This window comes from Equus przewalskii, chromosome 10, assembly GCF_037783145.1.
Source record: "Equus przewalskii isolate Varuska chromosome 10, EquPr2, whole genome shotgun sequence".
In the NCBI taxonomy this organism is placed as follows: Eukaryota; Metazoa; Chordata; class Mammalia; order Perissodactyla; family Equidae; genus Equus; species Equus przewalskii.
Genome location: NC_091840.1, coordinates 53681041 through 53705453, shown reverse-complemented (window position 1 = coordinate 53705453; position 24413 = coordinate 53681041). Strand labels below are relative to the sequence as shown.

Below are 24413 nucleotides of genomic sequence, written 5' to 3'. Positions count from 1 at the left end.
TTATAATCAGGCAGCCCTGGCCTTAATTCCAGCTCTCTTATTTCTAGCTGTGTGCTCAGCATAATCAGAAAATGTCCAGATTTTAAATTACATTTAATAAAAAAGGAAAAATAACAAATCCCAGCAAATTATCTTTCCAGTCCTGCTACAAGCCTGTGGTGAACAAGGTCAGTCTGGAAAAAACTACATGGAAGAGAGAAAAGGAGAGATATCATCAGGCTTAAGAATGATCTAAAACTACTGTTGAAATGAGGAAGGTCACCCTAAGTGTGAAAACTGAAAAGGTGTTCTGGTAGGTCAGAGTACTGGCTACATGCAATTCCAAGTGACAGTCTTCTAAAGCATAGCTTCTGGTTAAGAAGGTGGTAAAAAGGAAGGGAGATTCTTTGGAGATTGGCTGGTAAAGGGGAAAAGCAGTACAGGGGTGGAGAATGGGTCCTGTAAAACAAAATAGAATAAGAAAGAGGACACAAATCTCCTTCCTAGTAATATAATAATAATAATAATAGAATGCAGTAGAGAAATTGTACTTCCTATACTAATAGAAAAGGCTACCACTAAAATAGGAATCTGACAACTGCCCCAAATCTAAAAATGGATAGAAGAAATATGAATAAACACATACAAATCTACTGTTAAAAAGTAGAAAATGAGAATCCAAACACCTCTACTGACGACAATTTTCTTCCAACCCTACACAAAAATAACCAGGAAGCAGGAGGAAATTGAACACGACACTCTGAAATGAATTAAGTAGCCTTAAAGACACATTTTGTGGTCATAAAAAATAACACCTTGAAACAGAAATTCAAAAACTAAAAACAAGTGGCAGAAAAAGAGATAGAAATTTAAAGAGAATTCATTGAATTCAGCAAAGCAATAGAAGAAAAAGACAAAATGAAAACTAAAGGACAAGATGCCTAATAAAGAATAGAGTCAAAATAAAACTTACTAAAGACATTGATGAAAGGCATGAAAGCGATCAAGACAATGAAAGTGAACTGATGTAAGCAAAAAGAATTAGATAGAAAATGGCTGCACTGGAAGAGGAAAGGAAAAATGGCATACCTATAATTGGAGTCCCTTAAGAAGAAAAACAAAACTGTGGAAGATATACAAAACTATAATTCAATCAAACTTTTTTTTAAATTAAAAGAAGATCTGATGGTACATATCAAGAGTCCAACAGGTACCTGGGAAATGTACTCCCAACGATTAACTCTGATGCCCTAGTAAAGCTAACAGACTTCAAAAACAAAGGAAAAAATTCTCAAGGCTTTCAAGCAAAAAGAGAAAATAACTTACTAAGTCAGAAGAATTAAACTGTCATCAGACTTCTCAAAAAATAGCATACAAAGCAAGGCAACGATGGAATAGCATTTCCAAAAAACTCAAGGAAAGAAAGGGTGAACCTAGAATTTTATAACCAGGGAAACTTCCCTTTAAGTGTCAAGGCTACAGAACAACAGTTTCAAGATAGAGGAACTTAGGGAATTCTGCACCCATGAGCCCTTTTTGAGCAATCTATTGGAAGATGAACTTCATCCAACCAAGAGACGACTGGGCAAACTCCGGTGGAAAAATAACAACGATGAACATGTAGATATATAGATACGTACAGTCATGTATCACCTAACAACAGGGATATGTTCTGAGAAATACATTATAAGGCAATTTCGTTGTTGTGTGAACAGGATAGAGTGTACTTGCACAAACCTAGATGGTATATCCTACTACACACCAAGGCTATATGGTACTAATTTTATTGGATCATTATAAACACAGTCCATCATTGACCAAAATGTTATTACGTGCCACATGACTGTATATAGATAGAGATAGAGATAGAGATCTCAAAGACTAAAACACAAATGAGTAAGAGGGTAGACGATTAATGTGAAGATGCTATATGCGACAAAGTAGAAATAATGCAACTAAAAACTGGGAGGAGAAAGTCGAATAAATATTCTGATCGTTGTATAGTCAAAAGGTGTAAGTTAAAGGATATCAAGAAAAACTGATCAACCAGATGAAAAAGATTAAATATAAACAGTTGGGACTAAGGAGCATTAAACATTAAGTACTAAGGTAACTACTAGAAAAAAAAACATAAAAACCAACTTAAATACCAAAGTTTAAAAAATAAACCAAATAGCAAAAATAAATATACATGTCTTGTAGAGAAAGTTATTAATAAACTATCCTCCAAAAGCTCTAGGCCCTGATGGTTTTATGGGGAAATCTTCAAAGACCAGACCAGACAGTTGAACACAAGGTTTTAGAACATTGAAAATGAGGAAAATTCCCAATTCCTTTAATAAAGCAGGTGTAACATTGATACTAAACATGACAGAGATAGTACAAGACAGACAAGGATATATCAGTATCATACATGAATATTAATACAAACACTAAATGAAATATTAACAAACAGAATCCAATACCGTATTAAGAAAATAATACATGACTAAGTGAGATTTATTCCAGGAATGCAAGATTGGGCGGGGAAATCCATTACTATTATATACCATATTAATAGATCTAAGGGAAAAAATCACAGATTATCTCTCCAAGGATGATGAAAAACTTTTGACAAAATTCAATACTCATTCTTTTTTTTGTAGGGAAGGATTCACCCTGAGCTAACATCTGTTGTCAATCTTCCTCTTTTCTTTTTCTTCCCCCCAAAGCCCCAGCACATGGGTGTATATCCTAGTTGCAAGTCCTAGTTCTTCTGTGTGAGCATGCTATGTCACAGCATGGTGACAGACAGGTGATGTGGTTCCATGACTGGGGAATGAACCTGGGCTGCCGAAGCAGTGAGAGCCAAACTTTAACCACTAGAGCATCAGGGCTGGCTCTACTCATTCTTGATTAAAAAAAAAGAAACCTCAAGAAAATAGGAATTGAAGAACACCTTTTTAACATGAATTAATCTGAATCAATATACACCTATGTATCTGTCTATCTATCTACTTTTTTCCTCAAGACAGTATCTTAATGGGAAAGCTCCAGGCATTTTCACTATCATCAGAGACAAGGCAAAGATGCCTTCTATCTCCAACACTATTCAGCATTGTGCTAGTGGTATTCAGCCAACGCCATCAGACAAGAGAAATCAATTAGATGTCTAAGTGTAAAGAGGAAGTAAAACCACCTCTATTTGCATATGACATGATAGTGTGCCTAGAATGCTGATGATAAAAAGAACTCGAACAATAAAAGGAATCACTAAGATCGCAGGATATATAACCAACACACAGAAATCTACAGCCTTCACACACACAAACATAACCAATTACAGGTCATAATAGTAGAGAAAACCCCAACGTGATCAAATACTTAGAAATAAACCTAACAACGCGTGATCTTGGACCAAAAAAACCACCACTTTCCTTTTGCTATAAAGGAAATTAATGGTACATTTGAATAAAAGCTGTAGATTAGCTAATGGTATTTTATCAATGTTAATCTTCTGATTTTGATAATAATACTGTGGATATGTAGAAGAATGTCCTTGCTTTTAGGAAATACACACAAGTATTTAGGGGTAAAGGGCCATATCTGCAATTTACTCTCAAATATTAAAAAAAAATTACTTATGTACTTTTAGAAAACAAACATATGTATATACAATACGTGTGTGTGTTTGCATATATATATATACAAGTGCAAATATATACAAATACAAATGTATAGAAAGAGACAGAGAGACAAAGAGAATGATAAAGCAAATGTGATAAAGAGTCAAAATTTTGAGAATTTGAAGGGCATACAGGAATTTTTTGCACTATTTTTATAACTTTTTTGTAAGTCTGAATTTCTAAATAAAAACATTAAAAAAATAAAAAGTCAGTGAAAATTAAGTGGTGGGCCTAATACTGGTTTATAGAAATGATGGTAGAATAGGATGGACTAGTAAGCAGCTGTCGGAAGAATAAAAAATTAAGGTAGATCTGCATGCGCAGATGTTGAATGACCTCCAAGCCATACTACGTTTCAAAAGCAAGATGCAGAATGATGCATATATTGTATTCTTTTTTGTGTTTAAAATGCATTTGGTTGGAGTTATAAAGGGTACAATGATGGTGCAAATAAAGGGGCATCAATTCTTACAGAGGTGTAGGGGGGTAGAGAACAGCTATGGAGAAGACTGAAGAAAGGACATGAGAAACTGCCTACACCATCCCTGACCGTGTGTTTCAGCACACATGAACAAGTCCCGGAACACCATGACCACAGGCATCTAGTAGAAAAGTTTGCAGGTAGGGAGGTGCAGACCCAGAGAGGGGAAGCAATATTTCCAAGACCACATTCACTTGCAAGAACTTCTCAGGTCTCTTGACTCCCAGTTTAGTGTTGTTTCAGTTCTTTCACTCACCCATTCACAAAACATCCACTGAGCATCAATTATGCGCCAGGCACTGTGCCAGCCACAGGGAACACAGTGGTAAACACCCCAGGCATGGTCTGTGGTCACATAGTTAGTGACAAAAACAGACATTAGGCAAGAAATCACACACATTACAAACAATTTTTTGAAGAGGATGGGAAAAGAAATATTAAGGGTGCAATTAGAAAATATAATGGAAGATCTGGTCCCGTTTGAAGGCCAAGGAAGACTTACTTGAAGAAGGGAAATTCAAGCAGAGACCTGAACAGTGAGTAGATTGGTTTGATGAGGACCAAAGGGGAAGAATGTTCCAGACAGAAGGACCAGGCTGTGAAAGGCCCTAAGGAAGGAAGAACAGAAAGGAAACCAATTTTGGCTAGAGTGCAGTGAACAAGAGGGAGAAGAGTATCCCAAGAAGCTCCAGCAGTAGGCAGGGGCCAGAAAGGGCAGGGCCTTGTATGCCACACGTTTGCTTTGTCACATGGTCAACAGAGGAAGAGAGGAAGGGAGGGGCAGTATGTGCACGTTGTCATCATTTACGAGTTCTGAACTCAGCCAGTATTTTTATGTTTGTTGTCTTCTGAAGACTTAGAGTTAATATTTAAGACTCCGAATCCAGCAGAGAGCCTTTGCAGTTTTATAAAGCAGAGGGTGACAACAGATCTAAGCCTGAGGTTAGGTTAGGTAAACTGGATTAAGTCAGATTAAATTAGGTGAGAATAAGTTAGGTCACTCTGGCTGCTCAGTAGAGGACAGGATGTGGGTGGCAAGAAGGCAACTCCATGCAGGAGGTCTTTGCAAGTTGTCTATATGGGAAGTGAGGGAGTCGTGGACAGGGATGCTAAGTAAAAAGAGGGAAAGCAGTGGTCAAGGTCAAGATAACAGAGTGGAATAGTAATGGACTTGGATGTGGGCAGTGAAGGAAAGATGCCAAGGACAATAGGCCGGGTTCTACTTGAGCACCTGAGCAACCAGGGGAGCCATTTGCTGCGGGACCCAAGCCTCCATCTGCGCAAGCATAAGCTTCTGTCAAATCTGCCACCATCCGATCTCTGCGGAGCTGTGTCCATGTCGCAGCCTCGTCCACTCCAGTTGAATGGATTCAGGGTTCCTGAGCAGCTGTGTTCAATTGCTCTTAGTCAAAAACCAGAAAACCATTATGCTCCCCCAGAATCACTCTCCCAGGGCAAAAGTAAAATGCTGTACTGGGAAGCAGATGAAGAGAACAAGAATCTGACATCAATCCTATTCACGCAATGACTACTTTATAAGCTCTGGCCCCTCAGAACCTAAGTCACACATTTCTGCATTGCTGGTGGAAGGGCCTTCAGGTATGAACTGTGAAAGATCTGCTGTTAACCTCAGAACACATCCCCTCTCTCCAGCTCTGCAAACATATCCAGAGGGTCTTCTTGCAAGTATCTCAGAGTGTGGGCAGGAGAAAAGGCAGCTCTGAGAACGCACGGGGGTGTTCAAGCTCAAAGCCTCCTTGGAGAGAAAAGCTGTCTGCCTTTTTCTATGAAGTACGTTCGGGAGCTATCTTATCCTAAAACTACCCCGAGTATCAGAGAACAAAGGGGCTTATTAATCCTCAATGCGCTGATTTATATGAGGAAACTGAGGCCTGACACAGTGAAACTACCAACACTGCAAGTCGGAAATCCATGGGGGAGGCCACAGCTGAGTCTCCACAGAGCACTGGCTCCACAACCCCACTCAGCTCCTTTCAGCACTGCAGTCAGAGTTACGCCACGATTCACGCAAGGGAGCATGCTCTTGGTGGGGGACAGAGGCCTGGGAAGTTGGCCATAAATTTGCTATGTCCATCTCTGCCCATGGAGTCAGCCTCCTACAAAGGCCTGCTGTTTGTGCATCTGTTTTATTCATTAGTTTTATTCTTAAAAGCAGAAAAGTGGAAAGGAGGAGGAGGGTATGGGTAGTGATATGAACTAGAATTTTGAACTCAGCCCATATTGTGTGGCTAGGAGGATTCAGGACACTGCCTCCAACCCAGCCTTCTACTTTCATTTCTTGCTATCCCCCTATGGGTGTCCCCCATCACTTCCCTGCTACCGCCCCACAGGTGTCCTATGGCCCCATCACTTCCCTGCTACCGCCCCACAGGTGTCCTATGGCCCCATCACTTTCCTGCTACCCCCTACAGGTGAGGTGTCCTATGGCCCCATCCCTTTCCTGCACCCCTTGATGAGCATCCTGTTCCATGGCTGCACTGGCATTTCCACTTCCATGCCTTTGTTCCAGAGGCTCCCCAACCTAAAATGCCCACCCTGCCCTACTCTTGGCTTCTCCCATTCTTCCTGCCCACAGGACATCTCAACTCCTGTCTCCTCTAGGAGGCCATTTAGGACTCCTCCATACAGAGACAACGTTTTCCTCTTTTAAACCCCCTCCACTCTTCTCAGGATCTACTTCACAGCACTTCCCGTGTGCTTGGCAGGAATCGTACTGCCTGGCTTCTTGAAGGCAGACACTGTTTTACTCACCTTTGCTCAACTAATACTTAAGTTTCACTAAAAGAACAAATCTCCATGATTTTGACATCTGGGACAGGCCACTGGAGTCTTAGGAAGTCTCTGTGCATCACTTCTCAGAGCTCAGGTAATTTTCTTCAAATTGTTTCCCTCCCCAGCTGCAGGACAACCTGGCTTTCAGTATGCAGAGTATCGAATGAGACTTCATGGCAAATGAAACGGAAGTGACCGTCAAGACCATCAAGGGGACCACACATAAAAGAAAATTTCTTCTATAGCAGTGCTTCTCAAACTTTAGTGTGTGTATGAAGCACCTGGAAATCTTGCTAAAATGCAGATTCTGATTCAGTAGGTTCAGGGTGGGGCCCAAGAGTCTGTTTTCTAACTAGCTCCCAGGGGATGGCCATGAGGCTGGCCCTAGTGTTTTCCTTTGAGCACTAAGATTCTACAGCACCCTTAAGCTATGGAAGATATGAAGAGCTACCACTTCTTGAGGGTTTAGTGCTCTGGTGCATGAGTTATCTCATACAATTCTACAACAGCCCCGTGAGTTAGGCGGTACCATCACCTTATTTTATAGATGAACGCCATAGAGGTCAAGGTCACATGACTAGCAAGTAGTGGCGCAAGGAGTGAATGAGCGTGTCTGACACCACTGATGCTCTTGTTCTCACCATTTTTCTTCTTCCACAACTATCTAAGGAGGGAGGTTTACAGAACTATTCGGAGGGGAGTAAGACTGAGGCTGAAGCCATGACTCTAGGCAAGAAGGGCTGGGATTTCTTTATTCTGCCATGTACATAAGCTGCATAGAAACAGAGTCACAGAATTATATTGTTATGTTCCAGAGAGTGGTGCCCTGAGAACATCAGTATTCCACCCCACTTCTAGGCCACCGTGAAACCCTGGCAACTGTTGATTGAGAGGCTGTCTTCTCCTGGCCACAGACTCCAGCTGGCAGAGAGATGGCATTCCCACCACCTTCCCGGACTTGACAGCCCCACCGCTTAGTTGTCAGGGTTGTGAGACTCTTGGCAGTGTGCAGCAGAGGATGAAAGGGGCCTATGCCAAGGGCTGGCTCCTGGGAAGGGGAGATTCCCAACTTGGATGACCAGTCAGTGCCAAGACCGGTGCCAGGAAGAGACTGTACTGGCCATAAACCTGCCCCTGGGGCCAACTTGAGCCATGGGTCATGGCAAGAGAAAGCTCAGTTCTGGCACTAGGAAGGGATAGGAAAGCAAGAAGAGCACAGGCCCGAGCTGCTAGACGTCTGGTTGAGGAAGCTAGCCTCTGAGAAAACGGAAGATCTTGATCGTCCATCCTCTTACAACAAGGATTTAAAGAGACCACCGAGATTCAGGGCACTTCCCCTCCTGCAGGGGCAGAAAAGGGGAGTCAGGCTGGCGGAAGCTGAGGAGTGAGGGATGCTTCCCTGGTCCCAATGTACCAAAAGGACTTCTCTCTTGCCCCACTGCTGCAGACTATGTGAGGTCTATTTCTACCTGGGTTATTCTTCTTTTGAGGAGAACATACCTGCTCCCTAGAGGCAAGAGTTGAAACTTCTCAAGGCAAGGAGACTTGCAGTGTATCCTGGCCCTCCTCCTTTGCCCTATACTATCTCTCCTCTCCTTACACCAGCCCAGCAGATTGTCCCAGTGGACTGGCCTGGCACCCTACATGGGCCAATGGCAGTAGGCCCACAAACAAGCGTTAAATAGGGACACGCACGGTCCAGGACTTAGTGAAAGGCCTGATAGATGGGAATGTTCCTCTGTGCCACCATTTACCGAGATAATGTGAGTTAGGTGACAGCTTTGATGCAACATTACCGGTCAGCGTGCCATTTCAACCCAAGCACTGCCTTTAGAATGAGGTGAGCCAAAGAGGGAAGGAAAGACTGTGGACTGACTTCCTCGATGCCTTGGAGAGTGGGCCTCCCAATGGCAAACTGGGTGCTCCTACCTTAGAAGTAGACTCTTGGATGGCTCAGGAAGTGGGCCCAGGGCACTGTGCTCCTCAGATCAAGCTGCACGGTTTAACTGCTGCTAAAACCAATCTAGGTGGAGACAGAGTCCTTGGTCAGATTGAGGGGAGTTGCAGCACCCTTTCTGCTTCCTGGAGGGTTATGGGTGTTCTTAGCAGGACCTACTTGGGAAAGGGGGTTTTGCAGAATAGCTGCCTTTAAGCAAAATGGCTTAATTTCTAAGCAGAAGGATCCAAATGAGAAACTCTCAAAGGTATTGCACTGGGTTTTGTTTTGCATTATTTCCTTTTATTTTGTTTGAACAGCAGTTATGTTAAGAAATGGATCCACTGGGTGAGCATGGTACTCATCATTCATGTAGGCCCATCTTTGCTTCTGAAGTAAGCAGTTTTAACCAATTAGCCACTGTGTGAGGTTGACAATTCTAACAAAATGTGGAATTACACTGATGCCATGTATTTTCCTAAGTGTAAGGCTTAGGGACAGCCTGTGTGTGCTGGCCTGGATCATGCAAATACCACTGAACAAAGCTGAGCACACTGAGGCAATGCCTGGTTCTCAGTATCCAGCCATTACTTAGGATTGAACAGGCACAGAGTCAACAAAGGGAGCTGTCCACGTGTGCACGTCACACAGCTTAGATCTTGGTGCCCTCAGCCCAGAAGCCAGGAGTTCCTCCCTCCTCTGCTCCCACTCCTTCCCGCCCACTCCTGACCTATGGGGAGGTACGGGAAAGAATGCTCCCAGGTGGTACTGGCTTCTCAAAGGCCAATCTCAGGCAAGCCAGGCCCAGCCTTCCCTCTCTCTTGCTTTCTGGCTCACTGTTGCCATGGACACCAGATGCCTTCTGAGTTCTGCGCTTTATCTGGAGTCTAGCCTTTGAACACCTTGGTTTAGTCAAACCCACTCACTCCCCTGGCTCCCTAGAGTGTGAAAATATCTAAGCTGGTTTCTTTCACCAAATGGCTCGAGGGTCCCCTTGCCACAATCCACAGGATGATATGAAGGCTCTTGCTCAAATCCTGGTGTGGGGGTGGTGGCCTGAAGTTCTGTAGAAGCCTACACACTCATTCTTTCTTTTCTAGAAGAGAAGACCTAATTCTAAACCCTGTATCATGTGCAGCCATGGCAGCACCCAGACAAATGGGCTGGTGAGAGAGATGAGCAGGGGTCCAGGGGGCACATGGGGTTCAGATCAGCAGTGGGGCTTGGGCAAGGGCTGAGGGAAGACATCCAAGAAGGACAGTGCTGGGTAGGATGTCCCTAGACCACCTGGAACCTGAAGAAGCTGAAGCAGGTCCCTGACCTCAGCTCAGACTGACCTCTCCACTTCATTCAGCCACCAACTCCCACGAGTATCCCTTGGACCTTGTCATCACCAAAAGCTACGCCACCTCCTGTATTCTAATATCTCCCACCCATCACACTGACCCAAAGGCTCTGGTCCTTGCTTTCCCTTGCCCCGCCCCCTTATTCTTGGTAGGCCTTTTACCCAGACTCATCATAACTTTTTATTATGGAGCATTTCAAACATATCCCAAAACAGAGAGGCTCACATAATCAACCATCCTCTTCTCATCACTCAGTTCGCCCAGATCATGTAGAAGCACATCTCAGGCATCATCCATTCTCTCTTGCAACCTCTCCATGTTGGGTGCCCCATGGATCCTTTCTGGAGCCTCTGCTCAGCTGGGGAGTGACAGCCACTCCCTAGCTGATCTCATCCAGTCTCCTGGCTTTATGTACTGGAAATTCCCACATTTATGTCCCCAGCCAGTATATCACCCTTGAACTTGACATTTCCACATGGATGATTAATAAGCATCTGAAACTTAATATGAAGCCAGACTGAATTCACATCACCCCCGACCTCTGCCTAAACTCTGTCCCTCCCACAGACTTCCATCTTCCTAATGCCTCAGGCCAAAAACATCTTGTTCTTCAGATCCTTAAATGGCCCACAGGAACTGTGTGGTCAAACTCTAGTCTGTCTCTGACTTCACCCTCTGCTGCCTACGCTCCAGCTGCATGTGCTCTAGCCTCATAGCTGTCCCCACGAAAGCCAGGTGGGCGATGCGTGGCTCTTCGCTCGGCCTGAGTGACCCTTCCCTGGGAATACAGATGGCTTGATCCTTCACCTCCTTCAGTCTTTGCTCAAATGTCACTTTTTTCTGAGGCCTCCTGGATGCACTTTTAAAAACTGCAATTTCTCCCTTCCTTTCCGTGCCTCATTCTGCTCCAGAGCTTTTTAAACTCCATCTGACATACTTCATATATTTAATTCTGTCATTCTTTCTGTCATTTGTCACTAGCATGTAAGTGTGTCTGCTGTGTCCTCAGTGCCTACAGCAGGGTCTGGCACAGAGCTGGTGCTCAGCGCATGTGCTCATATGAAGGAACCAACAACCAGATGGGCAATGGCGGCCGCTGCCCAAACAGGCCCAACCAGGCCCAACCACTTTGAAGCTCCTATCTTTTATCAAAGGCTTCAGAGATCTCTCTCTCTATCTCTGTCTCTCTCTCATCACACACACACACACACACACACACACACACATACACACGCCTTTCTCTGGCTCCTGGCATGGTGGAAAGGACCTGGTGAACAGTGAGAGACACCAAAGGAGAGCAGGTAGTACAGCATGTCACCCCCACTCTGAGCACAGCCTGAGTGCAGAAAGTGGCTGCAGTAAGCACATGCCCATTTGCTGCCCCTCCCCCACAACTGTCCCCCAAATAAGGACTCAGCCCTGGGGTGGCCTGGGATGCACGAACGGAGATCATTGGAATTAATATTGACATGTGGGGCTTCTTTTCGACCAGACGCAAAAACAGCCAATCTAACTGAGATTTTAACCAAACTGCCTAAATAGAACGGGGTCCCTGCAGACGTGTGCATTTGGACAGACCGTGAGAAGTTATCAAGGGGACTGAGCTTCCTTTCTGGTAGGACAGACTCTGTTAAGCTGGTGTTAATGCTCTAGTGACTGGTCTGTCTTCTTTTTGTGACTTCCCGTCTTGCATCGGTTACTGAGTGCTTACCATGTGTGGGTCCCGTCGAATCACTGCTGCTAGCCTGCCTGGCTCCTGCCGTCTTCAAGAGGCAGGATGCGCAGTGGCTGAGAGTGCGATCTTTGGAAATTGGCCTGGATTTGGAATGAAACAGCACTGTCTGATGTTGACTTGGGCAAGTTACTCAACTGCTCTAGTTTCAGTTTTTCACCCATAAAATGGGGATAGGAAGAGCTCTCCCATGGGTTGTTGTAACGATGAGAATAAGACAGTGTGGTAAAGCACTTGCAAATACCCACTGCTCCCTAGATAGAAGCCTTTATCATGGGCTTCCATCACCACAGTCTGGGCAGACTCGGTGCCTCCCTAAAGACTGCCTTGGGCTCCTGTGTGGGAGTCTGGATGATCGTGTCTAATTAACAGAGAAAACGTTGTAGGGGGAACTAAACTCAAGGCCACTCCGATCAATATCTTCCTTAGCCTTAACTTCCATTTAACCTAAGGAATGAGCAAGCAGGGGGTCAAAGAAAGAAATCAGACCAGGGGAGACATGCAGAAGTAGTTCCTTAGAAGAAGGAGAAAGCAAGAAGAAAAGTCAGAATTAAGGGAAAAAGCACATCATTCAGTGAGAAAGTCCTGAAGAGGGGTGTCTGTACAGATTCTGAGCCCGTGAGCCTAGGGTAGTGCTATGCCACCTAGGAGGCCGGCCAACAAATGTGTGACCTCCTAGGCTAAAAGGTGGGGTCTCCCAACAGGATAGAGATAGAGCAGGGGCCTTTGGTGGTCATGAAGCCTCCATAGTCAGAATTCTATTCCTTCCAATGTTTCAACTTCTCAATCCCCCTAACAAAGCAACATCCACTTATTTAGGCTCCATTTGAGAGGACTGAATTACCCTGCACCTGTGGATCTTGTTATAAAGCAGGCAGACCTATACACATCCTCATCCCTACTCTCTGAAATTGGAGGAGTCCTCACTGAAGCTAGAGAGCACTTCTCTCCCCATGACGCCCTGGGGCGTGAGACGCGGCAGACAGGGTTGGTGACATCCTGGCTTCCCACGAAGGTTCCCAATGCCATTTAGAACAGAGACCACCCATGCTAGGTTTTTACATAATCAGAGTCTGACTAGAAATCCATGTTAACTTCCATGATGCAGGTTGGTAGCGCAATGATATCACCCTCTAAAGCAGGTGTTAGCTACCCTATTGGTTCTGAGAGTCATGGTGGGGCTACACAATGGGCACGGCCACCAGAAAGCCTAAGGCAAATGTAGGAAGAAGGGAAAAAGGAATAAAGGGGGTCCAGCAAGGCAGTAACTGAAGCAGAAGCAAAAAAATAAGTAGAGAAAGAAAAGGAAGAGAATTAAATACACACAATGGACAAGGGTCCCATGTTAGACATCTGAGTGGCTCCCTTCCCATGGGATATTCACATGGGGCTGGTTTGCTTATAGGTGCTGCTTGGAGTTGAACTTAGTTTGCTCTGGAGGAAGGCAGCATGGAGCTTGGCCCTTTTCCAGACATCTGGGCTGTGCAGGGATAAAGAGTTTCTGATATTGGAAGGGAATCCCCCTTTCCAAAGCCCCCCTCCCTGATCCCAGTCTCTTTGCTCATAAAACTTTAGTTATTATCTAAATAGGAAAATACACACAAGGTCCATTTCTGGACAGAAAAGGATTTAGAGGCCCTGGGTGGATGGGAACGGAGAAGAGGATCTGGTAAAGGCAATGGCCAGGAGGACAGCCCATACATCACGCATGCACAGGAGGGCTGGGTGAGGCCACAGAACAAGCGAAGATGGGCAGATAATAAGCAGCAGTCACAGCAAAGCCCCACATGCATGGGCAAGATAGCGTCTCCTGGATACTCCAGGTGACTTTAACCAAAAAGACAGACAAGGATAAAGAATCACCTTTATGCTGTTCTGATGGAAGTCTAGTTAATTTGAAAGTAGTCTATGTCCACCACCTGATAAATGCATCATCTGGCTCCCCTATGGCTCCGATCCCTTCTCCTTCTACTCATCTTCTATCCTGCTTCCCTCACACTGGCCTCCTTCCTATTTCTTGACACCACAAGAAAGCTTCTACTTCAGGGCCTTCCTGTCACCTCTGCCTGGGATGCAGGTCTCCCTCAGTGATCAACTTATCCAAGAGAGCTTCCCTGACAAGAGCAGCTTCCTGCCGCAGCACGCTGCCCTTACCTGCTTTAGGTTTTCTCCTTGCACTTATCGTCCACAATTTATTTTGTCTGCTTCCCCCAATGGAATGTGAGTTCCACAAGGTCAGCTTCTATGTTGTTTACTTCTGAATACTGCTTAGCACATAGCAAGCCTCATGAAATATTTGTTGGATGCATGTGTGAACCAAAAGCAATAACATTTATAATATATATGTATATTAATATATTTATGTTATATATATATGTATATAAAGTGTTGTATTGATTGAACTGTTAGGTGTTTCAGGGCGAAGCATCTATACAGAGTAGGGGTAACGATAGGAAACCACTGTAGTTGAGAAGCCTTAGTAAGAGTTGCTATGCTCTGTTGGAAAGATCCAGATTTGTAGCTCTGCTCCACGGGTCACAGGCGTGTGGTAGACAGCCTCCAAAATGGCCCCCAGTGATCCTCGGCACCTGGTGTTCAGACACTTGTGTAGTGCCCTCCCATCCTGAACAGGGCTGACTTGTGTAACCAATCGAATATTGTGAAAATGATGGTGTGTAACCAGTAGGCTTGGTCATAGAAGGCATTGTGGCATCTGTCTTTCCCCTTCTTAGATCACCCATTCGGAGGAAGCCCAGCCACCATGCTGTGAGGACAGTCAAGCAGCCATGGAGAGAATGTCATAGGGAGCAACAGAGGCCTCCTACCAACAGCTAGCACAATGTGAGTGAGCCATCTTAGAAGCAGGTCCTCCTACTCCAAGTCAAGCTTTCAAATGATGCAGCCTCTGCTGACATCTTGACTGCAACCTCGTGAGAGACCCCAAGCCAGAAGCACCCAGCTCAGCTGTTCCTGAATTCCTGACCCACACAAACTATGTGAGGTAATAAATGTTTATTATTGTTTTAAAATGCTACATTTTAGAGTAATTTGTTTCACAGCGATAGATAATTATCACAAAGCAGATGACATGGGGGCCGGCCGTCTCAGGTTTGAGTTGATGTGTGTCTTTCACTGGTTAACTGTGCAGCCCATGTCCCCTTCTGGAGCCAGCAGGTCCCAATTTGATTCTGCAACTCTTAGTAGCCACAAATGCCACCTGTATCCTCAATAAACTTTATTTAGACACAAAGAGACACAACAGAATATACATACACAGATACAGATTTTTTTTTCTCTATAGGATGAACAAACATCACATAGGGAATTTAAAAATTTGGTGCATGGAATGTAAGAAAAAATTGCAACGTTCCTTGTTCACTCACACTTAAAACAGACACATGTTTCAGAGGAAGACAGAGATATACCATCCCTACAACAGAATTCACAGTTGGGCTATAACAGTACACAGGTGTGAGGACGGTAATCAAAGGAGTTAGGGATCCAGTTACTCTTGATATGACAGGATGCTCACAACACTAGTAGGACTCGGTTTAAACAAAAGGCAGAATCGAGGATTCCACACCCCCTCCACAGACGTTCTGCAAGCTGTTGGCTAGGTCATAAAGCAGCTCGGCAGAAATGCCACGTTAGCTTTCATCTTGCGGCTTGAAGGTCTCCATAACCTCTACCTTTGTGTCCACATCACAGAGAGTTTACATAGATGCACTTCAGATGCTGAAACTCTCGACATGCACGCTGGCTTCGAAACCCACAGTACGGAACACTGACATTGGTTTATAAAATGTGGCTTTAGAAAGGAAAAGGAATAATAGCCAAGAGGAGAACAAACACTTTGCAAATGCTGCCACATCCGTTGGCAGTGTTTGCCACCATGCTGCCTGTGGTCCCCTCCCACAGGGAGCCGCTGGCGTCTGTGTCCTGCTTCACGCCATGGGTGGAGCAGGATGGATGCCTCTTGGGAGTCTATTATTACCCTCTAAAGTCACACTTGTGACCTCCAGGTCACTCCTGTCAGAAGCCACGCATGTCTCCTGGACAAGCTGCAATGGAACCACCCCATTTATTCCTGTCCCAGACAAGCCTCTGGCCTCCACACCATCTTCACATTTCAGATTGGGGTTCCCTAGGCAACCTGTGTATTTTAGTAAAAAATGGTTTCCACTGTACCCTTCGTGTGTCCTCTTCCTAATGTGACAAATCCAGAAGAGATGAAGTTATGGAGATCAGGTCCTCCACTTCGGTAAGCATCCTTTCCATAATGTCCTGCAAGAAGATGGGGCAGAATTACCTGGCGCATCCATGACACCAACAAGGAGACAAATGTTGCAGCTCCAGCTCATCCCATGATGATGAGGAACTTAATTTCAAATCATCAGTAAGTCAGAAGGGAGAAGCAGTCAAGGAAATATATGTATATATTTTATATATAAATTTATATATAATATATAATATATAACATACAACATATAACATATAATATATAATAATATATATATTATTGTGCAACAAAGAAGAATCTAGGAAGGTTATGTTGAAAGCAGAAGAGGGGAAAGGGGGCACATGGCTTGATTCCGGCATTTCTGGCTGAGCGAACCAGAACATCAGTCTATTTGTCTTAACATCTTTCCCTGTGTCCTAGCTTCCCTCCTTTTCTTTCTTGCCTTATTCACTTGTTGCCTTTCTTTTCAAAGCATAGTGGCACGGGTCTGATCAGGACTGCTCTATGGATGTGACTGTTTATGAATCACGCCACATCCGATGGACCCGTAGCGTTGTAGCTTAGGAGAAATTCACCATCCACTGAGGCTGACAAGTGGAATAGTGGTTATAAAACACTGGAAAAATATTTATGCGCTCTCCTCTCTTGCCTTTCTGCAATAAGATCTTATCCCTCATCAGCCTAATGCATCCATCTTCCTGTGGGGTTGGGGTGAGGAAAAGACGGAGGACAGGTTAGGACCCTGGGAGAAGAAATTCAAAGAGAAAGAGAGTTAACGTTCTGCTTCTGACATTCGAAGTAGGATTTCACAACACACTTGCAATGCAGGCACTGAAAAGGAAGAAAGGAGTCTCAAAGTGCTATCCTGAGCTATGCACGTGAGGAAATGGAGAAAAGTCATACTTTTGTCATGGTGCCACAAGAGCGTATTAAACACTGTACTTATAACAATGTGGAGAACTACATAAGATATAATACTAAAAAGTGGACAGAAAATGCTATATTAAATATGATCACAATGCTGTAAAAAATTCAAACCAGTGTATAACAACAGCCACAAAAACAAAGATTGAAAGGAAACACACCAGATACTGACAACTGCCTTTAGATAGTTGGAACATGAGTTTTAATTCTTCTCTTTCAACTTTCTATATTTTCTAAGGTTTTTTCTTATGATAAATATGTAATTTTTATAATATAAATAGGTAAAATAAATTTCTAATGGAAAAATTTATGACAAATGCAATGATAACCTAAATCACATTTTTTTCTTAGTGGGGCACCCTCTGCATTAGATCTCAAACCTGGGTGCATGTCAGAATCATCTGGAAGCTTTTAAAAATGCAGATGTCCAGACATAACTCCAGGGGTTCCGATTCAGTTGGTCAGGGTCTGGGCCTTAGACAAGAGTACTTTTATTTTTATTTTTATTTATTTTTTAAATTATTTTTGTGTGTGTGAGGAAGATTGGCCCTGAGCTAACATCTGTTGCCAATATTCCTTTTTGCTTGAGGAAGATTGGTGCTGAACTAACATCTGTGCCAATCTTCCTCTAGTTTATGTGGGATGCCGCCACAGCGTGGTCGCAGTGCTAGGTCTGTGCCTGGGATCTGAACCTGTGACCCCTGGGCCACCCAAGTGGAGCACACGAACTTAACCACTACAGTACCGAGCCAAGCTCTAGACAAGGGTATTTTTAAAAAGCTCTCTAGGTGATTCTGATGTGCCCCTGGGAAGGAGAACCTTTGCCCTGGAGTAAATGAGGAGGGAGCCTAAGTTCAGTTTACTCAGGTGGGTTCAACGAACATTGGCTGGGACCCTTGTGGGTGCCTGGCTCCACCCACTATTTAAGTCCTGGGCTACAGTGTTCTTCCTCTGTAGAATGGAGTCTGGCTGGCCCAGTCCCTTCCTTCTTCTCCCAGATCAGTGGTTCTCAAACCTGAGTGTTAAAACACCACTACTCTCACTCCCAGAGTTTCTGATTCAGTAGATATGGGATGGGGCTCAAGATTTTGCACTTCTGTCAAGTCGCCGGGTGATGCTGATGCTGCTGTGTCGGAGGACCACACTCTGGGAACTGTTATCCTAGCGCATCAGGAACATAAGAGGATTCTACCACTGTCTCCCTCACGCCATCCACTCTGGAATAAAATACCTCATTCCTCAGGGCACACAGCTTTCCACAAGGAACTCTCTTTCTGTAAAATATGTGGTCACAACCCAGAATTTTACAGAATAGAATTATTGGAGCTGAACTAAGAGGCTTCTGTCCATATCGCATTCCCAAGTGATGTCACAGCTCCAAAAACGGGACTCTAGTACCTGGAGAAATGCATCTTCATCAGGGGATTAAGGGGAGGGGGACATGGGGTGGTGGAAGAGCACGCTACACGCCCCCAGGGAGAGTGGGGACTTTCTCTCTCCCCGCCATCTGACAATAGAAGAGCAAGAAAAGGAAGTAACAATTCAGAACTCTCATAAATTTGGACCTCATTAATTCAGAACCTTGTGATACATCCTGCAGAATTTGGGCTGGTTTATTTTTGTGCTCCTTATAAATAAAATTTTTGATAAACAAATCAATACTGAGGAAGACGGAACATAAAACAGTGCCTGTGCGACTGACAAATCATTCTTATCTGTCAGCTGAACAAGGTCCCTCAGGACTAAGTGCTGCCCTAGTGCTCTGGGGCGATGCTTGTTTGAAAGGGAATCAAATGAAGTTTGCTGATCACCTACCATGTGCCAGGCAGAGTGACAGAGCCTCTGAAAACACAGCCTAATTTTTTTGGCATAATAATAACAAACATTTTGTAGCACTGTGAAGTTTACAAGGAGCTTTCATATATACTATTTACTTAAAATTTTAATCACTACAGCAGGGTAAGTTGTGTATTATTATTACTCCCTCCATTTTACTGATGGAAAAACTGAAGTCAAAGGTGTGAAGTTGACAGATAAGTGAGCCAGCACTAGCATCCAGGTCTTCTGACTCCACCCCCATGTCTATTCTGTCATGCACACCTGGTTTCATTTACTCCTCACAAGAGCCCTGTGAAAAACAGTCACTTTCCCAAGTTCATGGAGCTAGTCAGTGGCAGACCCTGGATCCTAACCAGGGCCACCTGCCTCCAAATCCACAATCTTTCTACAACTCTCACCCTAGCCGCCTCACCCCATGGTCTAAACAGTGCAGTCATGACTCTTGTCTGAGACTTTAGCCAAGACCCAGTGGGAATGCTAAGCCAGGAGAAGTCCACTTGATGATGACCAAGTTCATGGAAGTTGGATCTCAAACATGCAGAGCTTCAAGTACTGAGGGTTTTGAGTTGGGAAAAGGAAAGATACGCTCAGGGATAATGAGGCAGGGCCAACAGCATTTGACACAAAGAATTCTATGGTCGAGTCAGTTTGGAAAATTTTGAGTTAAATAAAATGAAAAGTAAACACGAAAACCAAGTCTAGGAACCTGTCAATGGGCACCCAAATCCCCAGGGAGCCTTTACATTTTTCAAAGGCATCTCTCGGGACACGTTTTGGGAAAGCTGCCCATGAGGTTGAGTTGGAGAAGGCATAGCGGTAGTTTCAGCTTTTGTTCCAGCTGTGGTCCTCAAACCTGAGTGCATCAGACTCACGTGGACAGCATCCGCATTGCTGGGCCCCAACTCCAGAATTCCTGATTTAGCAGGTTGGAAGTGAGGCCTGATGATTTCTATTTCTAACAAGTTCCCAGGTAACGCTGATGATGGTCACAAGTCCAGGAACAACACTTTATGAACCACTGTGTTAGGGAGAACAATTGCCAGGTCAGTCTTCAGCTGGATCTAAGCCAATGCTACGAGGTCAAGGTCTAGAATGATTTACATTCTCTGTACCCTCCAAAGGAACAATCTGTTTAGCACAAACAAGGGCAGCACGAGAATAGTTGGTAAAAGTGAAACCCCACGCAACTGGATGGTCAGAAGAGAGTGGAGTCAATGATTCTTCTTTGCCTTAGTCAGGCACGGAGTCCATGGGTTGAGGACAGGGATGGTATGAACGGGTATCATAGAACTTTAGCCTTAACACAAAGAACCACCCCCTTCATAGTTCTGCACTTTGACCCCACATCTGTGCCCTTCTGCCAGCCATCGAGGCAGGAGGCCAAAGGGGTACGACCTTTGCCCAAATTTCAGTTCCAGAGACATAGCCGTATATCAGCAGAGCTCTAGGCAGAGGTCAGCAAGAGGTATGTGAGCATACTTATTAAGTAGTATGTGCACACCCATGTCACAATACTACAAGTGTACAGCCCCCGATGGGGAACAGGGGTGGTTTCAGGCTGCAGAGTGTGCCCACCACCACCTGCTGAATTGAACTTTGCAAAGCAGCCTCTGAATGACCTCTCCACCTCCAGTTCTGCCGCTGCTCTCTCACCGTCGCCATCTCCAGAAGTCAGAAGTCATAGGGACAGCGCTGAGGGACAACTGACCCAAGGCAGGAGGCAGATTAAAGGTAAAGAGAGGTCCAAGGCCGGGTTCCTGGAGCGGCGCAGTGCTGGTGGCTCTGATGAGGAGGCGACCCTGAGCAACTAGAGGGAAAGCTTCTCTGCAAAAGCGATTTGCTGCAGGAAACAGGAGGAAAAAACGAGGCAATATCTGAATGGTGATCTCAATAAGATTTAAGAGAGTTTTGCATCTGTGAAACGAGATTAACAGCCATGGGAGGGAAACAAACTGATCAGGACAGTTTGCCTGAGTTGCATATAGGGACAACAGAGTGGACACTGAAGGAAATTGGAGAAGTAGATTCCAATGAGAGAGATACACTGGGTATTTAGTGGGGAAGGCGAAAGAGATGAAAATGATGGGAGAAAAGAAGAGACAGAGAGGACAACTCTAGAAGTTACTGTCCATTTAAAATAAGATTACCAGAAGAGAGACAGAAGGGATAATTCAGAAGCAATAATTAAAAGTTAATAGATATTTTTCTTTCTGAGCAGATGGAAGACTTTATGTTTAGTCAAGCATCAGACTATATGTTAGAAGGGACCAAGACCTAGATATACCCTGGTGAGATGCCATTTAGAAAAATAAGGGAAAAACTCAAGCCAACTTCATAAAACACTAAACCTATAGAAAATGAAGTAACTTTCTAAAGAATTTTGAGGCTTATTTCTGTAGAGGCAGGACACTGTACTGGGTAAGGAACACGCACTCTGGAATCAGTTGACAAGATTCAAACCTCTCTGTGTATCTCTCACGTCCATTTCCTCAAAGGCAAAAGGAAGCAATAATAACACACATTTCATAGGCTGTTAAGAAGATTCAGTGAGTTAATATATAGAAGGCATTTAGAACAATACTTCTAAATGCTATTTAAGAGTTTGCTAATGTCTTTGAGCAGAGATGTTTTGATTCCATTCCTCTACCTCAAAATTCATTGAAAATAATGAAAAGAAGGAAGAACGGAAAAACTTTCTGCAGGAGAAAAGGCCAGACTTTTCACTGAGTAGAGGCAGCCCAAGTGGAAAACACACACACACACAAACATACACCTAAAAATCAGTTCAAAAAGGACTAAAGACCTAAATAGGAAAAATCAAACCTTAAACCCATTAGAAAAGACTATAGGAGAATATGATGTTCATCTCAAAGTAGGGAGAGCTTTTCAAGCAAGAATCAAAAGGCCCCGACGAAAGAGAAAACAACTCAAAAATGTTAACATACATCAAAAGCCATCATGAAACGACAAGTCAAAGGCTAGAAACATGTATTTACATTAATATCCAGAACACGTAAATCACTTCCAATTAATAAGAAAGTAAAACAACCAAATAGAAAAAAGAGGCAAAAGTGAGGAAAAGGTGAATCACAGAGGAGAAAACTGGAAGGGCTGATGCACAGAGAGTGGTGTTCAATCTCACAAATAATCAGGGAAATTCAAATTAAAACTATAACAAAATATCATTTCACACCCACTAGACTGGCAAAAATGAACACGCCTGTGACAACCGACACTCGTAAACAGGAACAAGAACTCTGGCATCCTTCAGGTGGGAACGCAACTGCTCTGGAAAGAACTTGGGCGGGGGCTAAGAAAGTTGAAGACGCGTATATCATGGAACCTGGCAATTCCACGTGTAGCATACGCCCAAGATAAGTGCTCACACATGGGCACAAGGAGATGCGTACAAGCTTGTTCTATGCAATACAGTTGTCCCTCGGTACCCACAGGGGATTGGTTCCAGGACTTCTGCAGGATACCTAAATCCTTGGATGCTCAAGTGCCTTATATAAAATGGCAGAGTCTTTGCTTTTAACCTAGACATATCCTCCTGTGTACTTTAAATCACCTCTAGATGACGTTTAATACCTAATACAACGTAAATGTTATGTAAATAGCTGTTACACTGTCTTGTTAAGGGAATAAGGACAAACAAAAAAAGTACATGTTCACTACAGATGCAACCACCTAGGCCCTTCCATCAGCAGTTGGTTGAATCTGTGGATGCAGAACCTGTGGATACAGAGGGCTGACTGTATTGTTTGTAATAAAGCCCAACTGAGGAAAAAACCTATATTCCTACCAAGGGAAAAGTGATAAATAGCGGTATACTCATACAATGTAATCCTATACAACGGTGCAAATGAAATGAACCAGAGCTCGAAGTGTCAACATGGACAATTCTCAGTTATAATGTTGATTACACTAAGGAAGCTTAAGAAAAACAGGAGGACATCATATAGAGAGAGAGAGTTAATTTTAAACCATGCAACATCTCATTATATTGTTTAAGGATACATACATATGTAGTGTTACTCAAGTCTCAGGAAATTCAAAGGTAAATAGTGATTTCAGGAAAGCAGATATTCTGGAGGTAGGGAGGGGAATGTAATCGAGGAGGGTATATGAGGTGCTTCTGTGTTTTATTTCCTACGTTGGGTAGTTGGGGACACATTTGACTATTAAATAATTCTTTGTTTATTAGATAATAGACAGATAAATAGATGATGGATGGATACATAATGGATGGATGGATAGAGAGATGGGTAGCTTTTGGTTAAGTAACTGTTACCGAAGTACTTTATTCACTGCCAAATTATCCTTCAACAATACAGGAAACAAAGAGTCTCAAGTTTTAAGAACTCAGAGACTAAAATAGCCACAAGTCCTCATTGGGGGGAAGAAAAGGCTGATGAGGAAATCCATCAAGCGAGCAGGAAAACCACAGAATTTCTAAAACCATGGATGTATTTATTTGTAATCTTCAAGCAGCACACAAATCCAAAAATTCCTTAAGAAAAGATTGGTAAATTAGATTATACATTTTTAGCACTTAACAAATTGTCTTTATTGACAAAAATAAGGTTAGAAGTGACACTGCAGTTGCGCTGGAAAATCTGGTATGCAAATAGGGCAATAAAAGTACATTGTTTCGATGAGATAAAACCCAAGGCAGCTTCCGTGAGAGGGGGAACAACTCTCCATCTTTAGAGCCTGCTTGAAATGCAGAGCATGCACGGAGAACAGACACGGAGCTGCTCTCTGAACAGCTGACAGGGAGCTCAAATAGCACTGGGGCCCCGCTCTGCAACCACGTCACTGCTGAACTTCTCTATAGAAAACATTCCACAGACAACAATCAAGGCGCACGGTAAACCCCAGGGAAATATGTTCAATACACGTGAGAAAGGGCTTTTTCCTTTGTTTACAAGCTCAATCATATCAATAATAATAATAATCAAACACTAGAAAAACGCACAAGGAAGGGGCCGGCCCCATGACTGAGAGGTTAAAGTTCTGTGCGCTCCACTTTGGCGGCCCAGGTTTGTGGGTTCGGATCCCAGGCACGGACCTAGTCCACTCACCAACCATGCTGTAGAGGTGTCCCATGTACAAAAAAAAAAATAGAGGAAGATTGGCACAGATGTTAGCTCAGGGCTAATCTTCTTCAAGCCACAAAAACCCACAAAAAACACAAAAATGCATAAGGAATACAAATAGGCAATTACCAACCCCCTCCCTCAGAAAAGAAAAGTTTTTTTAAAGGCCAATGGAGATATAAAAATATGATTAACCTTAACTCATAATTAAGAAAATGCAAATAAAAATACCAAGTACGTTTTTAAAAAATCAATCAATTTGGCAAAACTTAAACATTTGCTGACACCCAGTGCCGGGGATGGGCTGCTGCTGGTGGGGGTGTAAATGAGTGGTGCCTGTTTGCAGGAGAGGCCTTTGACTAGTATCTCTCTGTTG

General features: G+C 43.8%; 1 protein-coding gene across 4 annotated transcripts in view; it reads right to left on the bottom strand.

Annotated features, from left to right (window-relative positions):
* The window catches only part of SHISA6 (shisa family member 6), a 288859-nt gene that overhangs the window by 140855 nt on the left and 123591 nt on the right, over positions 1–24413 (bottom strand). For 2 of the 4 annotated variants that reach the window (XM_070561111.1, XM_070561108.1), the window contains exon 3: positions 16121–16216. The exons of the other annotated variants lie outside the window; for them this stretch is intronic. In XM_070561111.1, coding sequence (XP_070417212.1) covers positions 16121–16216 — 96 coding nt within the window. The remainder of the gene's footprint in view (positions 1–16120; positions 16217–24413) is intronic. 4 annotated transcript variants of the gene reach the window in all.